Source organism: Apis mellifera, linkage group LG8, assembly GCF_003254395.2.
Source record: "Apis mellifera strain DH4 linkage group LG8, Amel_HAv3.1, whole genome shotgun sequence".
Lineage (NCBI taxonomy): Eukaryota > Metazoa > Arthropoda > Insecta > Hymenoptera > Apidae > Apis > Apis mellifera.
The window spans coordinates 1,484,217-1,509,966 of record NC_037645.1 but is presented as its reverse complement, the minus strand read 5'-3'; the positions used below and the strand labels follow the sequence as shown (position 1 = coordinate 1,509,966).

At 27.2% G+C, this 25,750-nt stretch overlaps 1 protein-coding gene and 2 long non-coding RNA genes across 4 annotated transcripts; 2 read left to right on the top strand and 1 right to left on the bottom strand.

Moving 5' to 3' along the window:
* Window positions 1–203: 203 nt before the first annotated feature.
* On the bottom strand, window positions 204–25,750 carry LOC725844. Its single transcript, XM_001121647.5, has 13 exons — window positions 24,970–25,750; window positions 3,509–3,737; window positions 2,518–2,672; window positions 2,198–2,392; window positions 2,009–2,121; window positions 1,776–1,942; window positions 1,491–1,646; window positions 1,347–1,414; window positions 1,183–1,260; window positions 941–1,102; window positions 653–850; window positions 476–580; window positions 204–387 (listed from the first exon to the last, which is right to left on the bottom strand). The coding sequence occupies exons 1-13, from the start codon at window positions 25,025–25,027 to the stop codon at window positions 263–265; spliced, it is 1,809 nt and encodes a 602-aa protein (XP_001121647.2). The 5' UTR covers window positions 25,028–25,750; the 3' UTR covers window positions 204–262.
* On the top strand, window positions 14,099–21,616 carry LOC102655292. Of its 2 annotated transcripts, none has more exons than XR_003305160.1 (5): window positions 14,099–14,484; window positions 14,605–15,945; window positions 17,750–18,896; window positions 19,503–19,599; window positions 20,079–21,616. It is a non-coding gene; the product is annotated as an uncharacterized LOC102655292 (long non-coding RNA). The 2 variants fall into 2 exon arrangements; XR_407972.3 differs by having other exon boundaries at window positions 19,498–19,599.
* Window positions 21,794–24,960, top strand: LOC102655375. Its single transcript, XR_001704056.2, has 5 exons — window positions 21,794–22,206; window positions 22,364–23,063; window positions 23,526–23,565; window positions 23,650–23,895; window positions 23,985–24,960. It is a non-coding gene; the product is annotated as an uncharacterized LOC102655375 (long non-coding RNA).

Sequence of the window (25,750 nt, the reverse complement as noted above, 5' to 3'; positions counted from 1 at the left end):
ATACTTGTTTATATTGAAAATTAAAAATATTTAAATATTTTTATATTTCTTTAATAATATTTTTTTAAGTCAGTCAGTAATATAATAATTTTTTAAATATATACTTCATGTATAATATTTACTTCCTCAATCATTTTTTAGTTAATAATCTTAATAAAATTTAAAAAACTTTTATAACTTCATTTCAAGACAATAATATTTTTTTGTTCTGTGTCTTGCATTCATTCACTAAATTAATTATTATTATTGGCAGTATTGATACTCAAATACATGTATAAATATTTTTAAAAAACATAATTACCATTATAAATAGCATAAAACTATAAGATGCAGTGACCTTATGTGAAGCAAATGATGGAATATTATTTCCTGATATATTAGTGGTACCTGTTACATAAAATAATCAATCTTATTGTAAATTGTATAATATATAATATAATTTATTAATAAATAAAAATAATATGATTTGTGAAACCTGAAATTTTCGATCGCGGAGTAGTGGCGATTCTCATTATTGGATTGTGAGGAATTGGTTTCATTGGTGTTGGTGCAGGACTTGGGGAATTTCCATAACATTGACCTATTTAATTATATTAAATTATTAGATGTATATTTTTAATATTAAATACTAATTACGAATTTAGAAACTTACCTTTTTTATATAGACGCATTCCTTCTTTTTTAGGATCAATATTTCTCATACAATGATCTCCTGCTTCTTTGATATAGATTTCTTCGTCATTTACAATTAAACCAACAAAACATTCATTAGTACTAGTATCGTTTCTCATAGTATATGTATACATTACACCTTTCTCTTCCCATTGTCCTAAGCATAAGTATGCTCGTTCTAAAACAAATTTTTTTTTTTATATGGTATGGTATTTTATATACTATTCCAATAAATATTTTAATAAATTATCATTAATTTTGAAAATACCTTCATAAAGTTCTCCAGATTCACAATCAGTAACTTTAAAATACATTATTTCACGAGTGTTACAATTACTACTTAATTCAGCACACATTCCTGATAAATCAGTTATCATACCCATATATTCTCCAGTAATCGGGCAAGGTGATTCTACTGCACGTTCAACACCTAATTTTAAGAATATTTATGTTAATATTATTATTTAAAATTTATATATTTATTTCTTCTTTTTTTTTAAATTGACTTACGTGCTTGTGTCATCCAAACAGGTTTATCTAAAGGATTGTCGCACAATGAGGATTTATAAACTGGACTTAAAAGTACACCTGCATGAAAAATTTATTATTTAATAAATTGAATGATTTAATTATTATTTATAAACATTCGATATAATTATATAAAAAATAAGTACCTATTGCAAATTCTAATACATTTTCGCTTCGTTGCCTCATCATTAAACATACATAAGCTGCTTGTTCACTACAAATATTTTTTCTTTTAGAAATTTTAATAAAAATAAACTATTTCAATGTTTTTTTTATTCATTGTATGTTACCATTGATTTTTGGAGTAAACGATATAGCGGCCAGTTTCTTCATTGGAATCAACGGTAATAAATGTATAACTATTATACCCATTAAGATCAGTGAAAGTCATAGTACCATTAACAATAAGAGATTCTTCCCATAGACCTTGTGCCCATTTTGGAAATCTAATTTAATATTTTTTAATTAATTAAATATAATATAAAATTATTGTAATATTATAAGATTATTAGAAATTGTAATTAATTAATAGATACAATATATAAAATTTTATTTGTTAAAAATAATATACTAACGTTGCCACATGAGTCTTCACATAATTTGGCATCTTTTTTTGATTTGGAACTTTACTAAGGATTAATGTTTCATATCCACTAGTGGAATTATCTAGATCTTGTGTACAACTAGAATCACTGCTGAGTGCCATATATGTCTTTCCTTTTTTATTGTCAACATGAAATAACTAAAAAGAAAAAAAAATTTAATAGAAAAAATATTTTAGAAATATTATAAAATATTTTTAACTTACCCCACATCTATATTGTGGTCTACCTTCATAAGTTGCACTATTATCCATTAAAGCAAAATAAGTAGAACCATTTGGACCAGGCCAATTGCCTAAGCAATTAAATGTAAGATTTGCTAAAAACAAATGAATTACAATAAATGAAATATATTAAAAAAATATGTAAAAAAAAGAAAAAAAAAGAAAAATTACTGTAAGATTCAAAGGTGCATCGATTAAAATGTAATCTTAAGATTGAACCATCAGGACAATTGTTAAAAGAAGATGAAAAGCTGTTACATTCAATAGTTTTATCGGATCCATTATTGAGATTATATGTAAAATGATACTGGCCAGTTATTGGGCAATATTCATTTCTAATAGGAACATTTCCAATTTCTCTAGTACCTATATAAACAATGAATCACATAAATTAAATTATGTTAATATATAATATATAAATATTAAATTATGATGAAACATAAAATATTTATAGAATTTTTTTAAATTTAAATATTTATTGTTTCACTTACGATATAAAATGGATGTCGAATTTAATTTATCACAAGAAGCCAAAGCAGTGGCTTCTGAAGTATAACATCTGTTTAAATCTTCAGAGAATACTTCTATAACATTTCGTGATCTTCTTGATAATCGAAAGCATCGGATGCAATCACCATCACCATATCTAAAAAAGATGTAAAATAATTTTCAGTTTACTGCTTAATCTATTTGAAAAAGAATAATAATGAAATTTTTTATATTATTAATCTGTTAATCCATTTTTTTAGTAAAAAATTAATTTTAATGAAAAATTGAAAATTAATAAAATCGAATTATTTTTATCTTGCAAATATAAATAGATTTTTTGTATATTTAATATATTTTTTAATTATAATATTAATATTAAGTTTTATGTATATATATATATATATATATATATATATATATATATATATTTATATATATATAAAATAGTAACAATAACTGTTATGATAATAATACATAAAAATTGGAAAATCCGTAAATTTAGAATCAAAATATTAGCAATATATAATTTATTTTTTTCAGTTAAAAATTAAATAAATTAATCAATAAAATTTTTATATTATTTTAAATTATATACCATTAATTAAAGTAGTATTTGCAGCCGACATTTCCGCCGGAGTCTGGTTTATTTCTATCCCAGACATACTGCAGACGTCGAGGCATCCCTAAGGATGCATTAAATGTGCAGTAACTCAGTTATGGATTTAGTTACAATTTAACTTTTATAGAATTGTATCTAAATTGACTAATTAAAATAAATTCTTTAAAATTTATACTATATAAATTTAATATAAATATCAAAATATTAAGATTGATAATCAAAAATATTAATATTTGGAACTAAAATTTTTTTAATAAATTAAAATCAAGAGATAATCGAAACGAGATAAATGAATAAATGTTATCATGAAACAAGGCAAATTGTAATAATTTATGATCATTCAAGTTAAATTATTCGATTCAACGTGGACTCACCTGTCCATTAGCAACACGTTATCGCCGACCCTCCTATGGCAATAACCCCACACGGGAACAGCGTTGAACGTGATGTTGATAGTAGAATATTGAATAGGTTCGTTGCTTGTATCTTTTCCGCTCACCTGTGTCACGAACTCACCCTGAAATTCCGCGGGAAAGTAACAACCGACCATGAATAGAGGGTCGTAACCTTGAAGAGCATCATCGCTTGTGATTACAGTTGCATCTATAAATAAATGAAATAAATTAAATTAAAATGTAATTTAAATAAAAATTTAATTTAATTTATATTTTTCAAAAAATTGAAAATTGAAAATTTTTGGCTTCCTTAATATCAGATGACTGATCCAATGAATTGATTATAAAAGATTAAATTTTGAGATTGCAAAAAATTAAAAAAGATCACAGTGTACAACTATTTATAAGATAATTCATTGCATAAAAATATCCAATTATCCAAAAAAAAAAAAAAGAATTTAATATTGAAGATTAAAGAATACTTATGAGATATAAAAATATAGATAAAATAATGGTGTATAATAAGTTAAGTTCTAGAATAAGTTTTCTTAATTAATCTTCACAGTATTTATTGTTTTCGCAGAATAGATCAATACAATTGAATAGAACTGAAATAATTGTAAAATGAATTCCCATGGACGAGATCAGTTAAAGGTCATGTGAACGACCTTCAACAGGAAGGCTTGGAATTAATTTAATACAATGTGAAAAGAGATCATAATCGATCTTCAATTGCATAGATTAATTAAATTTTATAAAATTATTTAAATTTATATTTTTCTGATGATTCCATTAATTGTTTAGTGATATTCTATATTTAATTTTATTTATATTCTTCAATTATTCATTTGAATGCAATCGATCAATTGTTCATTTAATTATAGTTTAAAAAAAAAAATACAAAAAGAAGCGCATCAATATTGTTGATATTAGCGTGGTGAATAAATCGCATTCCATCTTATTGCCCACATGTCGTGCAGCTAACGATCCATGAATGGTCATTAACGTTAGCATTAAATGGTTACGAAAGCAGGTGTTACTATAACAGGTGGACCACTGGAAAAACTTTTCAACGAAACATAATACCATTGCTTCTTTTAGTTTATTCCACTTGTTATCTATTTGCATAAGAGGATTTATTTTCTTTAATTTAAAATTCTTTTATTTTTCTTAAAAGAAATGTTTTCATTGAGTCTTTGTCATTAAGAAAGAATTATATAATGACAGTAATCATACTATTCTTCAGATCTTAGAAAGATCTTTGGTATTATTTTTAGATGAATAGTGCTTATCTGATCTTTTTCATTAGGATTTTGGTAATTAAAACTATCTTATTTTTTTGATAATAAATCTATCTTCTTTAAAGATAGATTTTTCTTTCTTTTTTATTTTTTATTAATTTATTTGATATTTATTTAGTTAATATATTTTTTAAGACCAGTTAAAAGATTAATTGAATAAAACAAAAAAATTTTGAAAAAATTGATGTCTCACTATTTCTAAATAATCATTGATTAAAAATTTTTCATATGATTTAACGAGATTAATTAATGATTTTTTCTTCACATATTATGCAAATTTGAATGCAACAAAAAAAAATGCGTTCAGATGAGTCATTTGCTTGGCCATGCATATGAATATGACTACCAGATGACTGCAAAACAGCCGTTCAAATTTAGATTCGTGTATTTCTTTTCTGATAATTTACACACGCCCACATTTGATATTTATTTTTATTAAACATTTCAATAAAAGTACGTATTTATTTAAATGTTGTTATTATTTAATATTTGGTATTTAATATTCAAAATTTGATATTCTGAATTCGATAATAATTTAATAATTTAATAATCAGTATTTAATTTATTTACCTAATATTTGATATGTGACTTGTTACTTAAATTAAAATTCTCAGTATCAGATACTGAAAATTGATATTTAATAATTAAGACTTATTACTTTGTATTTAATATTTGATATTTGAATTCAAAATTAATCTCTTAACATTATGATAGAAACTTATAAATATTTTCTTTATATAAGCTGATATGCAGCTATACCCAATACTCAGTTATCATTTGATAATAGTCATCGGTATCTAATATCTTTCTAAGCTAAAAATCTAGGAAGAAAGAGAAAAAATGTCGAATGAAGAAACGGTTAACTTCAGTTCACTGTGATATAACAATGAAAGGACAGCTTAGCTCCATTTCTATAAGCGAATATAACAAAAGAAAGTCCGTGAATAAGGACGGTCACGTTGGACTCTATTTAGCTTGGCGAACTCGTAGAGAAGGTGCGCCGACACCACGGCATGGGATCGACGGCGTTATGAGTCCTCGCCGGGGTTTGGTTCTCAGGAACCTGAGACCACAGAGTTTAGTCGTATATAATGCACAGAGAAGAACGCGACAAGCATCGCGAGAAGGAATGTGAGGAACAAGCTGCTTTGCTAAGGTATTACGCCCCTCCTTCATTCCGGAGCACACACGTATACGGACACAACTGTCTATACACATTGTCTCTTTTTCCTTTCCACCCAAGAATTCGTCTCGTTTCTGTATATCGTATCCAGCTTTCTTTCCATTTGTCTTAACTCGAATTTCTTTCATTGATCAGTTATATATTATGTTGTCGAAGAGACGATAGTCCCTTATTTGATCCCTAAGAACTAAAATTAAAAAAGAACTATTTTAGTATTCCTATTTTGCTTAATTGTATATCATGTATAAATAATTAACTGAAAAATATTTTAGGTTTGAATATTTTTTAAATGAAAATAGAAATTGTAATAATAAAAAATAAATACCTACAATAAAAGAGAAAAATTAAGAAAGAACGAGGAATAAAAGAAATAGATGAAACAAGAAGAAAATTTTAAGAACTGTTCAATTGTGTTAACTATGAATTGTAAATCTTCGATTCATTTCTTTTATCTCGTTAGAAATTTCAGTTGCTTGTTCGAAGCATTTCGCATGATACATCATGCGGATGTTACCTTTTCTGGTGTGGAAAAACGAGTATTTCAGGGCGATAATAAGTGCAGCGAGTGCAGCAAGTACAACTGAAAAAACACGATCACTATAAATTATATCCTATTTATTTATTGATTCGTCTATGAGACAAATTCTGAAGAGCTTTTTTTAATTAAAAGCAGATATATCTTCTTTCGAATTGAATTCTTGTTTTTATTATTTTTATTATTTTATTATTATTTATCTTTGGCATTTAATTTTTTTAAAAAAATTCATATTTTTGAATATTCGATCCTGTGAAAATTCGATATTCGATCATCAATACATTCAATATTTGATATTTGAACGTGGAAATATTTTTTAAATGCTTTTAAATATAATTGAATAAACTTTGAGAACTTTGAAACTTTGAGAAGGAAAAAAATCTTTGAAAGCGCTTATCGTCCTTCAACATTCTTTAAAATCGTTGAAATTTTTCTCCCCTTTGATCTTGATTAGGGCTCGGTTTTTACGTGAATACCTATGTTGCCTCGTTGCCACGTAGTTTACCTTCGTAAACCGGAAACGTGCTATTAGCCAGGATTCTTGTTTTACCATGATCACGTGTTCTTTTATAATTGATGCTTTTTGTGTTCATCAACCTTTCTTTTTTTCCTTCGCGACTTGCATGCGTTTGAATGAGAAAGTATGCGAAAGAATAGCAGGATAACACGATGGATCCTCCGAAACAGGTTGTTTAATTGCATCAACCAATGCTCGCCGATGTGTAACTTGCTCGTTTCAGCCCTCGAGTTTCTATTTTCATAAACCGTTGCCTCCTTATTCATGGATATTCATCAACTTTTATGACTTGTGCATGTATTTTAGAAACTTTCATTTTACCGGTCTAAAATTAACAATTATAATGTAAACGGAACTTTATGAACTGTTTTTCTTATATGACTTACACTCGTTTTGAGAAATCTTAACGAAAAATTTAAGAAATTATAAAACAAATTTTATTAAAGAATTTTATTAATTATATTAAAGAAAAATGTATTGAATATTATGTTTGTAAAAATTAAAAATTACATTATTTACCTTTTTTACCTTTATATTATTTATATTATTTTTTTCAATCAATTCTGTTTTAATAATAAAGTCATTTTTGTTAATAGATACTATCTGTAGCATGTAATATATATATTATATTATATACATAATATCATATATAATATCAAAATTTTGTGATTATATATAAGTGTGACACTATAATAATAATAATAATTTTTTTTGCAATAGTGATTAATGATGATAAAATTTTTTTTCGAAACTCTGTAATTAAATTAATAAATGTATTAAGTAATAAATGTTCAACATATTTCATTAGGAGTAATATAATATTTGTTTCAAAACTTATTTTCCAATATTTTCAAAGATGATAATTGTAATAATTGTTTTTAACGAAAAAAAATATATATTATGCGAAAATGCAACAAGCAATTCTTTTTCATCTATTGAATAACTAGACGATCGATTGCAACGAAGTATAACATGCGGCTTCACGCTTTCTGAAGTTGATCTACGAGGTGAAAATTGTAAAGAAGAACGAGGTCTTTCGTTTCCTTTCAGATATCATTAATACATCATATTGTTACGGGTATATAAAATTTTTATGAAACAATCGTGCAAATGTCATGTACATTTTTTTTATAAAATTAAAGAGTGAAATAATATCTCATATTTTATGAAATATTTTAACTTATAATTGTAATTTTTAAATTTTTTTATAGAAAAGAAATTAAAATTTTATTGAAATTTTATTAAATTTCAAATAAAATGTTTATTTCTATAAAAAGAAAAGTTAAATGAGATTTTGTTAAAAAACTAAACTTTTTCTAAGTAATAATTATCTTATACGAGAAATCTTTGAACACATAAAAAAAAAAAAATTAGAGCAGAATTAAAAAGAAATCAAATCATTATTAAATTGTAATGTAACTATAAATATAAAAATGTCACCGGAAGTCCATGTTGAAAGTTCATATTCTTTAAAGTGCAACCATGAATTAAATTTTTTTCTCTCAAGAAAGATCTCGAAAAAGTCTCGCCGGAAGTTCATCCTCCCAAATGATACCACTCTTATCCCTTTTTTCTCATAAAGTCTGTACGAACAAAATCGTTCGATGACCGTTAAAAGATTTTAATCGTGCAATAACGTCTGGTATGATGTACCAAGAAAATCGCCAATGATCCACATCCGGTGGTCCATCGTCGGTTTGCTTTCTTCCCTTCTTTTTCGAGGTCAATGCGCTTGCAAAAAGTGACCTTGTACGATCCTGATGGGATGCTCTCCTTCGAGTCAGGATCGAGGCCCACTTTGTACACCATCTGGCTCGACTGGCATAGTTATGGTTGCCTCATCATCCTTAATACGAAATAACCGCTGGCTGATACAGTGTCTAATTATAGTTGTTGCTTTTCCTTTTTGTAATGAAATCTTGAATCTTTTTTAATGCATTCATCTTCAGAATCATTCTTCTTTTCTTATTTTTGCTTGTAGATTATAAATATTAATTTATAATGTCTGTGATTTATTAATAAAAATTATTATATTAATAAAAATCTTTAAAAATTTAGAATCATAATAAATAAATATATTCTATGACAAATTAAACTAAGGATATATTTTTGTGGAATTAAAATTTTAATTATTTTTTATAATTCTCAAAAAATATTTTGCAAATTTTTAATTTATATGCTTTACTATTGTAAAATAATGCACAAAAATCCATCTTATATTTCTATTTTTTTTGGAAAAATTATTGAAGTTCAAAATTTTTATACTTTTTACAAAGAATTAATTATTTTGAGAAACTAATTAAAGAACTAGGCAAAAGTGAATTTATATTAAAGAGATAATAATATAACGGAGTAATAATCTCTAAAACTCATAAAATCTCATAAAACTCAAAGTTCGAACGATTCTATAATATAATTGATCATCTATTATCGACACATTTAATTCATAGTTTTTTTTTAACAAGTAAAATCATTAACAAGACGGACGTTTCGAAAGTAGGGATAAAGGGAATTAGCCAATACTGATTCTCTCTCGACAAACGCGAGCAGAATTGTTATTCTACGTCCAGTCAAATCTTTTTCTAAATATAATCGGCTGGTTTCCGGTCGTGCAGCAGCAGCAGACGAGAAGTCGAAAACTATAAATACTTGTCCAATGGTACATGCACAACTGCAGGAAATCGTGTCTTCTTACATATATTCAACAATCTCTCTTTGTTGATGAATGAACGATTGTTCTAACATTTTTCCGTGAATCTTATTAACTTGTAAGTATTTAGACAGTTCAATAAATTAACGGGTGAATTTTTTAAAAATGATTTGTGTTATCAATATTTTTTTTTATTTATTAAATGAGGACATCTTTTGAAAACTAAAAAAAAAAAAAAAAAAAGAAAAAAATAATTAAAAATATTAGTAAATTTTTTTTAATTTTAATATTTCTAATTAATTCTTTTACAACTTCAAAATTTTACTTACTTTTCAAAATTTATTTAAAAATTAAAATAATTAAATATAAATATACATAATATGTAATAATCAGATGCCGTCTAGACTGGCTATTAGAAACCCTGCGGGCAGGATGTTCGTTCTTATACTTAAGGAAGAAGAAATCCATCATATATAGAATACTTTCGCCTTCCTTTTTCCGTTCCTGATATACAACTCACAGTCATAGTCTTGTTAACGAACTGCCAAGAATGCATTGGAAAGAGATCCAGATAACATCGTTTTACATTATCGAATGCACTGCTTGGAAATATCGATTCTCGGCTATCTTTCAATTACAGCGTTAATTAACGCTAAATAGTATCAAACATATAGTGTTATAATTCATACAATTAACTAATTACTCAAAGTTATAGAGATCTGTAATATATACCATCATTATTTTACCTATAATTGTAGATTTTATTGGTTTTTTTTTTCCTGAGATTTGATATTAAAACATTTTTAAAATTTAAAATATTTAGAGATATTTTTTTACATTTATTAAAGATCAAAAATAGTTTCTTCAAATTTTTCGTAATTTAAAGAAATGCTTTCTCTTATTTTATATAGAACAAAAGATACAATTGCACAAAAAATGATTCTTATCTAAATCTTTATGTTTCCGTTTCGATCAAAAAAAAACAAAAAAAAAAAAAAATTATTGAAAAATATCTAAGTAAATATCTAAGTATAATATAAAAAAATATCTAAGTAAACTTGACAAATTGATGAAGAGTTCGTTGAATATTCAAAAAAGTTCAAACATGCCAATATTATTTTATTCATCTTAATCACAACGAAACTCATCATTTTTATTGAAATAATATATCAATAATATAATATATTTAAACTTTCATCTTGTAGCAATATGAAATTTTTATCGATTCCTATATTTTTTTATATTATTTAGAAATACATACCTATTAATTAAAAAATATTAGCGACAATGCTAGAAATAACATTTAATCTTATATTTTGCGTAGAATTAGGTTAGGATAGCTTACAATATAAATAATAATATAGCTAAATATGAAGTAATTATATTTAAAATACTTATTTTTTATATTTTCTTCTTTTTTTTAAATTATTGATGGATGCTATCATTTAATCTCAATTTCATTTTAATTTTTATTTTATCTATTTCAAAGTTATAAGAATTTATTTCTAAATTTTTATTCCAACTTTTTTTATTCTTCATTAATATTAACATAAAAATTTTTTAATAAAAGAATAAGAGTGAAAATCGAAATGAAGACAAATTCACAAATAATTTTGAAATTGCACAGAGAAGCTGTAGACAAAGTAGTTAACCTAAATTTATTTCGACATAATAACACACTTCAAACTTTTCTCCATCCAAGCTTCCCGGACCACCCAGCATGAAATTTTACGACATCACGTTATTACATGTTAATTTCCACTCGATGAAGATTATATGATATACGTGTATATTTGGCATAGTTGAAATTACAATGTGAACATGAAATGCAATCGCATTTCAAATGCATTTTGTACGATAATACGATAATTATCGTATAAGTTGTCGATCATGCTAATTTTCGATTGATCGAACTTTCGATCGAACTTCGATTATTTATATGTTTATTCGATTTGGATTTTATTCGATATGTACTTCTTATATTAATATTTTTGATTATATAAATTTTTTTTAAGTTAAATATATTTATAAGTATAATATTATAAATGTATTTATAAGTAAAAATTTCGAAATTTGAATTTGATGCACTGAAATCACTTATTAAATTTTATTTTATTGAAATATTTGAGAAAGATTTTATCATTTTCTTCTTTTGAATAATTTTTTCTTTCTTTTGAATAATAATTTCAAAACAGTTAATTATCAAAAATTTATTATTTTATATTATTTTTTAAAATACATATTTTCGGAAAAAATAGATTAGAATTATATTAAAATAAACACTATTAAAACGTTGATGAGATTTTAAAATCTCGATTTAAAATCTCGTTTTGAGTTTCAAAAACATTTATCACAATTTATCAAAATCTTTTTTCCCGAATTATTCAAGTATAAAAACGGATAAATTCACGTGAAAAACGAATAACGAAAAAATGATGCAACGAAAAGTCGAATACTTAAAGTCCATCTGTCTCGTCGTTAAAATGTCGTGACACGTGGTCGCACCTGGTTGTCGTCGAAAGAGGCAGTCAAAATGCCATGTGACTCAACGCACTGACAGGAGGCAGAAAAAGCCTGAGATCGCAGTAGATAGAAGCCTGTGAGAATAAAGAGGAAAGAAGCATCAAAAATGCAGGAGAACATTGTTAAAGAATATCCGGCTATATTCGACATATGTCCGAAACATTGGCTCCAGTTCGAACACGATGGAATCATCGAAATATTGAAGGTATGTTAGCTGGAGTATGTAGCAGCTAATTTATTTTAAAATTATAATTATATTTTTTTGAAATTTAAGAATATTTATATAAAATATCTTGAGATTTTAATGATACATACATAATACATACATAATAACCAATAATATCCAATAGTTGATATGTGATTTTGATGAAATTTGTATATATTATTTTTTTCTTGATTTTATTTTTATAATTTATATTTTTTAAAAATATTTCAATTTTTTTCAAATTCTAAATTTCAAAATAATTTTATTAGAAATCAATTCTTATTTCATTATAATGTCAATCTTTGATTCGTGATAATTTGCGTGAGGATAACCTCAAAATTCACATATTCTTTGTATATGTGGTATAAAAAACTGAAATCACCAGGAATCAACGTGTTCCGAGGTAAGGGAACGGATATCTTTCGATCTATCACATTCTTTTTTTGGAACGACTGTCGTGTCCCTTGGTGAATAATCGTCTGGACACAAAGGAATATATATTTGATACAATAGAATTCTAACGCCCACGGAAATAGTGGCAGAATCTATATTCCATAATTGGAATCTTCATTTTATGACACATTCCAGAATGTGCTCAGAAAAATGAATAGAATAAAAAATTTATCCTAAGAGAAAAATAAAATAAAATATAGATATTTTCATTTGAGAATTAACATTAATTTTGACATAACCTATATCTACATATAAAATAACAATGGAGAAAAATTGAGCTAATTGATGTGATTAAATAAAAAATAAAAGAAATGCAATTAATTGTGACTCGTATTAAATGCGATGATCGTTTTGAAATATTAATAGATATCTATACATCACTTCCTGCCTCTCAAATACAACTTTCAAAATGTTTCTTACATGGTCGATCTTTAATATGCGTCTTAAGGATTTAACAATTCACGGCTGCGATTACTTAACTGCCGTTAGTTATATTTAGAGATGTTAATTGGAACTGCAAACCTCGATAGACACAATCAGCTATTAAAATCAGCCGCGTCAAAACACGAGTTACATGCGTGCCACTAATTCTCAAGCGAAAAAGGAGACATTAGTTGAACGACCTTGTGCTAGAGATCGTTCAACTTTTTGTGGAATCCTTTGGAAATTTTATAAATCTATAATTTTGTATAAGAACAATTTATTTTATTTTAAATAAATCTTATTTCCAAACAGAATTTATGCACATTCGTGAGAAGAGATATATTTTACCCATGGAATGTTTAAATTTTTAAGAATGTATATAGATATTTATAGGTTAGAATGTTTTATTTGAAATATTCTGTTATAATGATCTCTTGAACTCTGTGATACTTTGAGAACAATATGAAGATAATTACAGTTTGCATTTGTAATTTATCATAAATTTGCTTCAAATTGCAGGTTTAAAAAACTGGGACAAGGAAGAATATTATTATTTATAATTAAAAGAAATAATTTCTTGTTGCAAATGATAATTATTAAAAGATTATATGACAACATTGTTTTGATATCTTTCTTATTGAACATATATTAAAATTTCCATACATATTAAAAACATATTGCTATGAAACATATTGAAACTTTATTTTTCTTGTAAATGAATCCTTTTTATTTAAAGATAAAAATTATAAGTATTATATATATATAATTATATTATTATATCTTATTATATCTTATTATTAAATAAGAAAAATGTAATTCATTATATCTTTTGATACAGTATTGATTACTGTTTGTAATAGATAAAAGTATTGGAAGCGAATGTTGAACTTCTGAGAACTTTTAATCTGATTGATAAGATAATGAATTAAGTCTTGGATAAACGAATGGAATGAACATCCGCTAATTCTTTGACAATAGGAATATAAAGATATATACATCAATGAAAACAAGGATCACGTTTCGTAGATACTTTATGGACATCTTATAAAATACATCATCTATCAAATAATTTGGGAAATCTTAGAACGAGTATAAGGAACTTGAAGAAATTATTTGAAAGAGATTCTTCTACATGAAAAATAAGACATCTAATTTTTATTCATAAGTATACTTATTTTTAAATTTGAGAAAAATTGGAAAATTATTATAATTTTTAAAAAATCAAAAATAAGATTTTTATCTCATCGAAATTCTAAAAACTTTTTAATCATTTTTTAATTTTCAGAATTTAATCAAACCATTTGATTTTGGATAAAATCGAATCTCAATTCTGGTTCAATAACTTACATATCTATTCAAATTATCAAAAAATTATAATCTTTTCTGTTAAAAACCCTCCAAACGAAGAAGAATGATCCAATCACATAATATAATATAAATCAATAATTATTCTGTTTCACGCAAATTTATATTGCCAAAGAGGAAACTCTGACTAATCAGAGGAAACAATCATTAAAAGAGAAATTACCATATAAATATTCAAAGTGACTCATAAGCATTCTTCGAGTGTGTCACGTTTCACCGTTTCTTCCACCTCCGCCTATGAAATACCAAAGGGATTTCGCAGGTTAACGAGATCATAATAATCTGCACAGCGGAATCGAATACATTGACCTGAAAATTATCGATGGATCGTGCATGGAAACCGTGAATACGTGCGAATACGAAGAGATTCTCGGCAGGAGGAAAGAGAAAAAGAAGGGATCCAAGAAAGGCACGGCAGGGTACAGGTGCCGCGCCCTGTTGAACCTCCAGTTCGACTTCTCACAGTCGATTATGTATTCATGAGTGTTTGAGAAGAAAGAAAAAGGAAAAGAAACATAGTAGTCTCGTTCGATGCAAAAGAGATTCCTTTTTAGGCAAAGATATAGATAAAAGCTACACGAAGTTTGCACTGAAGAGATGCAACACGGATGAGAATAGAATTATTCTAATCTAATTTAATCTAATGTTCTAATCTAAAAAATTAAAAAAATTAATAACACAAAAAATACAGAAAGATATTACAGAAAAAATCATTATAAAAAGAATTCATTTATATCATTTATTGAGTTTATTAAATAATTTTATATATCTTCTATTTTTTTTTTCTTTTTTTAGTAGAATTCTTAAATTTTTTTTAAATTTGTTTCATGAGATTTACGTATAAGAAATCTACATTATAACTGGACACGCATTGTTCAAGTAATATTCTCACGATTCGAATGTATTCTCATGATAGCTATATACCGGATAAATATAATCCGCATCAAGACACTCGTCTAGCCTGTCCTATTCTAGCCTAGCTCAGGCATCCGCGGATTACAAGAGACTTCCGGTCTACTCTTTCTGATGGTCATTGTTGCACCGGGCAGAGAGTGTGACGACCTCGACAGCCTCGATCCGCTTTTTCCAAAGCGTCTTCTCTTCTCTGTAAGATGGATCTCTATATCTACATGGAATTACTCTTTTCGAGATTCGATTTAAAAATACGAATGATGAAATCATCGAGATATCAAGAATTTTCCAATCTTTTTTAAATTGTGATTTCTTTTTGCAACATTTAAATAGCTTGCAACTATATAAGGTAAGAAAATTTAAAAAAAATTATTATGTATTACTAGAAAATAATGGATTAATTAATAAAAGATTTATTTTGATATTATTATAGAGTACGGCAATGTAATATTTTTAATTATATTACAATAAGATACTGAAATAAATAAAAATAAATAAATAAAAAAATTAGAATACATAAATGATTTATTTTACAAGTTGTAACAATTTAATTTTCCATTAAGAATGTTTGTAAATAGGCAATTGGTCGAGCATCAGCTCTTGCTTATTAAATTTGATAAAATGTCTGATAAGATCTAATCATATTCAGATATTACGATGAAGAATTTATACATTACATTATATTATGTGATAATTGGGAATGAAAAATATATTTAACATGAGAAAGAAAGGAAACATATACTACATAGATATATTTAATTAAGAATTATTAGAACCATTAAGGAATTATGTGAAATAATCTAAGAAGATGATATTACTTATAGAAAAGAAGAAAAAAAGAAAAGAAAAAAAGATTAAAAAATATAAAGAAATAGGAAAAATAATGTATTCACAAAATCTTTTTAATTTTCTAAAAAAAAATTCATACTTCAAAATTCTATAATTTCTAATCTTTATTAGAGCTTCAAAGTCTGAGAATTCTAAAAGAATTCTAAATATATCATTTGACACACAAAAAAAATCTAGAAAGAAATAGAGAATAATTGAATATTGAAAAAAAATTCTTCCATCATTCGCATTTTTCTAGGGACCAATCTTCTTTTTTTTGCTACATCGTCCTAAACTCTATCATCAGTGGTAATTTTCGAGTTCTTTCGACCGAGGATAAAAGGAATTTCGGTCATTAATGCTTTGTTACAAAATATCGTATCCCATTGTCATTGTTCTGTATAAACAGAGAAGAATAATCTGGGAAACTAATATGAAGAAAGATGTTTTTGTCTTATTGCTGCAATATATACTTCTTACACTTATGTTGAAATTTTGCAAAAGATTTCTCGACATTTTTATTTATTCTATAAACGCATGAAATGAAATTTTATTATAAAGAACAGGCAGAAGTAATATATTTTGTGAATAAAATAGAATAACATAATTCTATTTATTGAAAGTAAATTTTTGATGATTTAATAATTAATTCTGCATTTAAAGATAAAAAACAAAATATTACATTATTCATTAACGTTAATTAATAGTTTTTAAAACTTTTGCACGAGGTTATACATAAATGGACAAGTTCCTTGCTCTAATCTAATCAATCCTTTTGCGACCCACGTTTGAAATATGTACGCTCCGTTACTCGTATGTAAAGAAGAAGACCTTTAGCGGTCCTAACTTTACTTATTCAGTGTACCATTTATTATAACATCTATCCGGTTACGGGTCATGGTTTTGGTCTGCTGGGGATCTCGGATAGTTATTAAGGTTTCACGTGGAGTCACTTTACCGTGACATCCAATTTCTGTCATGTTACAAATGCAGAAAGTAAATCGACAAATTATTTCTTATATTGTCTTATGAAAAAAAAAAAAAAAAAAAAACCTTACATATTTGTATATATCTTTCTGGATAATTTTAAATCAGAATTACTTTAATTTAAAATGTGGATATATAAATATTTTTTAATTATTTTCGATTTTCTTTTTTTCTGGTTTCTTTATTTTAAAAAAAAATTATTAAGTTTAAATTTTACGAACTATACGAAATCTATTCGTCAATTATATTTTGATGCATTATTGCATCAAGATGCTTTCATAGAATTTTCTTATTTTTTTATTTGAATTTAATTTTTTCTTTCTTTTTTTAATTTAAAGGCCAATAAAACTCGATTGCAATTGCGAATTAAGTAATAATTGAGCAATAATTGAGAAATTGGAAGAAATATAATCTTTTCAACGAATATCATGTATGAAAGCATCACGCATTCAAAAATTGTCAAAGGAAGATTGCAAGTACGCGCCACTTATGTTCGTAATGCATCCCGTGCGTAAGTTCGCATGCATATATGCTTGTGCATTGTCCAGAATCGTGAGCCATGAAAACCAGTCTCTCACCATAGCTCGTGCCGAACTTTCAGTGTTCATGTTGCGTGTACATGTGTCATTAAAGTGGAAACACGAAATAAACACGGATACTTGAACAGGAAGGATCATGCAACTGGGACAAATCATTCTTTTTTTTTATATTATTAACAGTTCTCCAAGTAATCACGTAACAGTATATTCTTTTCTTGCTAATCTACTTTTCAAACTAATAAAAATCGATTATCTATATTATTCAGACATTTATAGAAATTTTTGTAAATTTTCAGATTTAATTAATTAATTTCTGTATTATAGAACTTTTTATATTTGCGAGAAATTCTTCAAAAACTAAATTCTCATGGTAGAATAAAAAGTTCCAAAGAGTTACTTGTTGTTATTCTCATTAAAACTAAATGCGTGTATTTCAAAATATACAAATTTGCATATTATTCACGAAATAGAAAAAGAATTACAGACAAACAATAATACTCAAGTTAAGTAATAAGTGGTTGAACTCTCTTATATAAGAAATTGTTCAAGATACAACAAAGATATTTGCGTGTTCCATAAGAATGGCCTAGCTCGCAAAAAAACTCCCCCAAAGAATTCCTCGATAGAAATTGCAAGCTGCTGCGAAAGCGGCTTCTACTTTGTCGGAACTCGAACGATAAAAAAGGGAAGAAAAGAAGAAGGGAGGTAAGAAAGGAAGAAAGGAAGGAAGGAAGAGGAAACTTTGTCTGGCTTCTAATAATAAAAGGCGCGTGTACGATATGTAATGGATGTAAAAGGAGTAAAAAAATTCCACGATAATTCCCGATGGAATGAAACATCTGCCCTCAACTTCCACCACCTACTTCCGAATCCTTCGCCATTCTTGCGCACCCTCGTCACCACACACCGTGGATATTCAATCCTTCCGATGAACGAAAGGGGAAAGGTATGCATAACGAAGGCGCGTGACACGAGAACCAGAAGGCACCTGGCCAACTATGTCCCTTTTAATCAAAGGGTTATTTTGTTCGTGGTCATTATGCGTGAATAAAACACGCGACAATTCTGCCCATGGATTATTGCTCTGAAGAATGTTTGTTTCCTCGCTTTTCTTTCTTTTTTTTCTTTTTTTTTTTTTTTTGAGATCTTTTCTAAGATTATTTAAAATTGTATTAATCATAGTTTCATGATTATTATCAAATTAATTACTATTTTTTTATTTTCCATTGCGAAAATTAATATTTATCATTAATTAACATTAGTTATTAGTAATCTAAAGGAAAAAGAGAAATCATAGAATAAAGATTTAAATTTGATAAGATACTATCAATCTGTATATCTTTTTTTAATTTCAGAAATCTTTTAATTTTAATTTCTCCTTGTGAATTTTTTATGCTTTTCAAGTAATCAGTGATCTTTTTAAATATATAATAACCACATTGTTTCGAATTACAAAGCTACCCTCGAAACTTCTATGGGGTAATATACTACCCTCAAAACCTGCTCATTATAATGGCACCACTGTTGATGCAGTTCTTTTTTTTAAGCAAAGGTTTCTATCGATTCGTTGAGGGGTTGGTTCCGGTCTCAGTAGGGTGATTTACAGAATTCTCATGGTACGAATTGAAGGCACCAAAAAAATTCAAAAGGTACTGAAATCCAAGGTACTCAAATATTTAATTGATTCTAAGATAAATATATCTCGTATCCCTTTCTATATTTCTTTGAAACTGCAACTTTATATCTCCCTTGGTCAATGAATTATTCGAAGTTGATCAAATTTTCAAGAAGAAAAGGGAAGGGAACGAAAAAGAAGAATTTTACTTTATTAATGAAGCTTCTAATATTAAAATATTGATTTAATCTTAGCACTCCTATGAAAAATTCCATCAAACATTAAAAAACAAATCTTCCCATTGAATTATAATTTCCAACATAACTAACAGCAAATTCTTTTCACGAAACTATCTCCATTCATCAAATATTTCAAACTGTAATTTAATTTTATAGAATTCTTTCATACAATTCAATACTTTAAAAAGAATATTATATCATCATTCTATAAAATTAATAATTATATATTTATATATATATATTATAAAGTAGTAAAGAATATATTTTCATCCAGCATAGGTAAATTCTAACTGCGGAAGAGGAAACAAGAAACTCGGGATCTCAATCTTCGAAGGGGTGGCGTGCCACGACAAATCGATTTCTTCACTGCGGATAAAAAACGCGGATAACTCGAGAGAATCGTTGCGGTCAGTGAGGAATGTCTGCGAGCATATCTCTCGTGCCCCTTTTTCCTCCACATCTCTAGTTATTTTCCGAATGATCGAACATTTGCCTGGCAAAACGGAACGGAACGAACTGTGGGAAACGGTGTAGCGGGCTTCGTATCCGACGCGAAATATCGAAGCCATTGAAGAGACAAAGGGAACCAAAGCCGTGCACCGGCGATACAATGAGCCGATCTTTGGAAATCGAGAGGTGGTTTCGAACCAGTTATCTTACAATAACGTGTCTTTTTTTTGTTTTCTTTTATTCGGGATCGGATATGCGGATCCGGCATGTGATTCCACCCGATTAAAGTCAACCCTTCCTGGTAACTCTAGTTTTTTAATCCAGAATCTCATAAGATTTTTGGATTTTTGCATATTTTATTTAATTGTTGTAAATTTTAACTTAAGATTATTTGTTTTATTAAAATTTATATGTCGATGTTTAAATTTTACTAAAACGTTAAGTAAAAGTTATAGAACTTGTATATCATTATTCAATAATCCTAAAATTGTTTTGTATCATTAAATATATGAAGCTTTTGGAAGTGGAAAATCTCAGATAATAGAAATTTTTAATCAAAATATCAAATAACGAGAAATATTCAAAGAGTTGAAACTTTAATTCAGCAGAATGAGAAATTTTCTTTGTCTTTTAAGCAAAATCTTATGAATTATGTAAACAGAGGGATGGAATTTCTCTCATAATTGTGTAATTAATAAGTTGATTCAATGGAATTAGATTATTAATATTAAAAATTGATTGACTTATTATCACTTGTATTTGAGAAAGAAAATTTATATAAATTAAGCAAATCAAATTTAATTAGAAGGAGAATCGAATATAATTAATCGATAATTGTGTGAAATAAATAAATATTCATCAAAAATGGAGAAAAATAAAATTCGTGCAAAAGATGAATTTGATTTCATGTAATTAACCAGAATTATCGAAAGATCATTGAACAGAAAAATCATTCATTGGAACAATATAAGCGGAATTTGAAGTAGGAATCAGAACGAAACGAAGCTCTTCGACGAATAGTATTAACTTCATCGTCGTTGGTATCTAGCTTGAAAGACACATTTGCATATCAATTATATTCTGCCTACACACCGTGCAATATTATACTTCGATAGTTCGCAGACAATCTCGCCTCGAATATTATCCCTCGGGCAACCACCTACAATGTTTTCCCATTGTAAAATGTAAAATATTTTCTTGTTCCACCATTTTTTCGATTTCCTTTGATGTTTCGATCCGCGATTACATTATTCATTCCGGATCCGCATTACACTTTCAGAATATAAAGGAGAATGAAAAAGAATTTCAGGGAATCTTTAAGAAATTTTCCAATCCAATTTTTTATTTTTCCACAGATTTTATAATATATCTTCAATTTAAGAAAAATATATAAGTTAGAACGAGATCAAGATATAAAAATCCGAATAGGATTAAATTTTAAAATAGGATATTACAAAATAATTATAATATCACACGTAATAAAAGAATCATCTTGTTTTTCTTCTAATCTCTCTATTCTTTGACTTTTATCAAATTTTTCGAATAAAATATATTTTCTTTTAAAATCATAATAAATTAACGATAATAAGGTATTATTCTTTGAATAAGGAGACCTCCCATATACTTTGGTAAGTACATATCCTTAAGGATTTCAAGGATCATCTGTCTGAGAGAGATTCGTGATACGATCTGGGACCCTACGCGAAAAGGATACTTAGGGGGCGCGGATCTTCGAAGGGGGATCATAATCCGGCCTCCCACGATGTTCCTAAATTTAACGTTTCTTATGAATTACGACAGGACTCTGCACAATTTTCGAACCCTAACCAATCACGTTTCATAAAACATCGACCCACGCCACGTGCGCACGAGCATAATCGACACGATCAATTGATTGGTACAGTACGGTTCAAGAGTTCAAGACCGTGTTTCTTTTTTTCATCGTTTGGCTGGTAAGATCACAGGAGCTGAGGATGCAAGTGAAACAATTTAAAAACGAAGATATTAATTAAAATATATTAAATCAAGAATTGTTTCAATGACAATTTCGAGAATTTCATTTCAAACAAATGAAAAATATGGAAAATAATAATCCTAAATAAATTGTAGGAATTTTCTTTGGAAATTTGATGGATTTAAACAAACGAAAAGTGTAAGAGATAAATCGATTTGATGAAATCGCTTTGAAAGACATTTTGAAAAACTTTAAATCACGTATCAAAATCACGTTCACGGACAATCGATCCGAGAACAAGCTCATGGTGCATCTGCCCTTTCCTACCCTCGAAACAACAAGTAGATCGTTATCGTCTATACCACTTTCACCATCGAGGTGAATGAAGAAAGCCGAATGGATATAACGAGATATAATCGTTCATTATCAAAAAAGAGAAGAGGGAAAAAATTACATTCAAAAGAAATTTTATTTGAAAAATTCGAATTCTTGTAATTTAATGATTTGTTTATTTCAAAAACGAGCTTTTCGATGAAACACACGAATTCATTGTTTTCCCTAATGTGATAATATCATGGCTCTTTTGCCATGATTTCTAATGGATATGCCTACGCATGTAAGCATTGTTCTCCACTACAAGGGAAAATACATAAGTACATATATCGCAAAGATTTTGATTGTCACCAAAGCGATGATGGATGACTTCCCTTATCGTACTTCTGTTATACAATAAATAAGATTGTTCGAAAATGATGGGAACTGTGACAAGAATTATGTCCTTCTATTTATTTCCCAATGTTACGACGCATTTAAGAATTGTGATTAATGAGTACAATCTAATCGATGAACATAAAGGTATATTTAAGATAATTTTCTTTGTATAATATTTCATTCGACAAGATTTTATTTATATACGAACTTTTATTGACTTTTCAAACTTAAACTGAAAATATAATTTTTATTTTATAACTTATTAGATTTCATTTTTTGCTATTATTAATTAATTCTTTTAAAAATAGTCAATATAAAAGAAAAAAAATCATTTTGCAAAACTTCTAATCTAATGATTCAATTAATTTTTAATCAGATCTTATCATTATTTGAAATTGAGTCATTTTTTTTTTTACTAAAACGAGATATTGTCAAGATATTAATATTAAAACATTCATATCTTTCCACTAATTCACGTATCACAAAAAATTTGATGTAGCTGAAGAAAATTATATCAATTCTTTTTTTCATTTATCCATTCATTCGATTCGCTGTGGAAATAAAATAAAACGGATTTCTACTTCGGTCCATTTTACACCTTCCAAGGACTGGATAAAAAAGGGACCGACCGAAGACCATTAAGAGGGTAAGAAAAAATATTTCTTATTCCAAGAGAGACCGCAATGTTGCCTCGTTTCGGTATCCTCTAATCTAAAGAAACGTACCACAGAAAGATCTAGCATATCGGGAGACTTGTTCTGTTAGTGAATCATGGAGAAAAAAATGAGAGGATCTACGAGAGAAGACGATGTCCCGGAAGATAGTAATTACCTTTGGAAGAAATTCTCTTTGGACCTTTGATACAAAAATATATGTTTCTGCTCATGGATTTGATGAATGAATGATGGAAAGATCGACGATCGAATATCCTCCATTCTTTGAATAAAAATTATAGAATTATTGAATTCTTTATAAAGTAAGATTATTTGAAAAAATGAAGAAGAATTCTTCTTATTTTTAAATTTTTATTCTAAAAACTTTTTATTCTAAAATTTACGACTTAAGGGATGATCTATTAAAGAAGAACGATCAAAAAATTTAAACCATTGAGTCTTACAAAGAAACATTCTAAATGAAAGACACGGATACGAGATTTTGGGGCTCATTGTGAATCATCCGCAGCAGCTCAATGAAATTCTTTCGTATTTCGAAGGGACTTGGTTCAGGTAAATGGACTATTTGAAAGATTGAATCGACAAGCAAAAAAAGAGAAGAATAGAGCAAATATTTTAACCTGCTTGGGATTGAGTTTCTTTTTAATCAAGTTTGTTTAAAGAATCTCGACCAGAGGCTTATCAAGCACGTTTTATCGTCTGTTTATATTCCTGTATATTTGTTTATAAATAGAATTTATATTTTCTAATTATATTGATCATCGCTTTCAAATACTATTTTGTATGATTATTATTCTATCTTACCATTATTATAACATTGCTATCTGTTCATATTAATTACCAGTCTCTATATCTCTCATTAGATTGATAAATTATAATCATCAATTAAATCTGTTATAAAAAATAAAAGAAAAAATGGTAAAAATGATAAAAGATAGTATAAATTATAACTTTGTCAAAAGATTGTAATTTTAGATTAAACTTTATGTAAATGAACTAACCTTCAAAATAAGTAGGGATAAAAATGATCATCAAATCAATATAACTGAGATATGATGTTCAAATTCCATTGAAATAAACTGGATAGCATATAATTCACGAAGATATAAACACGTGGATGGGATTCACAGGAAAATCTTTTAAAAATTCGATATTACGTAATTCAAAAACAATTATAATGCTACTGAAAACAGTACGTTGATTCATTAGAAAAAAATCTTAAGCTATTTTAGAATACGACGACATTATGCTATGAATAAAATCTGTTTGATCAATGGTCAGAAAAACGGTTATACCATAGAGTAGCCCAGTTATGATATGTATGGAAATTATATTTGAAATATGTTTAAAGATAAAAATTAATAATGTCTACTTACTTTGACTGTAGACTGCATTAGCAATAATTAACAACATAAGTGTTCCTTTGAGCTTCATGTTTAAAATATTCAGTTTTTCTTAAAGTTCAATCTAGTGCGCCACCACTTGAATTCATTTACTTTCGATTATCGAGATCTGCCAAGATCAAACGCGATACATCGATCAAACAAAACATCCGCACAATGTTCATTGAATTACTGACATGTATAAATCATATTTGTATTAATTATCGATAAAATAATACATTTCAGGAAAAAAATTTTAGTTAAAATAAATTAAAATACGTCAACGAAAAGATGAAAATGTAAAAGCTCGATTGAGAGCTTTCTTCGATAAAGTGACTCTTCTCTTTTTTTCTCCTTTATTCCTTCTCTCTTGTTCCGTCCCTCTGAATAGTATACCGTGAACCGAAGCGTACAGTACTTTCCACGAGTTTTACTGAGAAAGAACGTGATGAAATACTGTTTGATACTCTGTTTCTTCTTATAAACTTATTTACTTTAATTATGAATCTATTATAGATTGGCCTTCACGATCACAATTGATAATTTAGGCACGAAAATTTCGAAGAAATTTGTTAGTATATTTTCTTCCTTTTTTTTCCTTGATTTATCAAAGAACTTCTATTTTGTAAGGCAACAGTGATTAATTGCGTATTAAAAGTCACTTGATTCGTACTATGTCAAAGATTGAAACACAACGAAATTGAAGAATTGAAATTAGAATCGAATACGTATACGAAATAACCGCGAGCCACACCATACCGCGGTTCGCAAACGA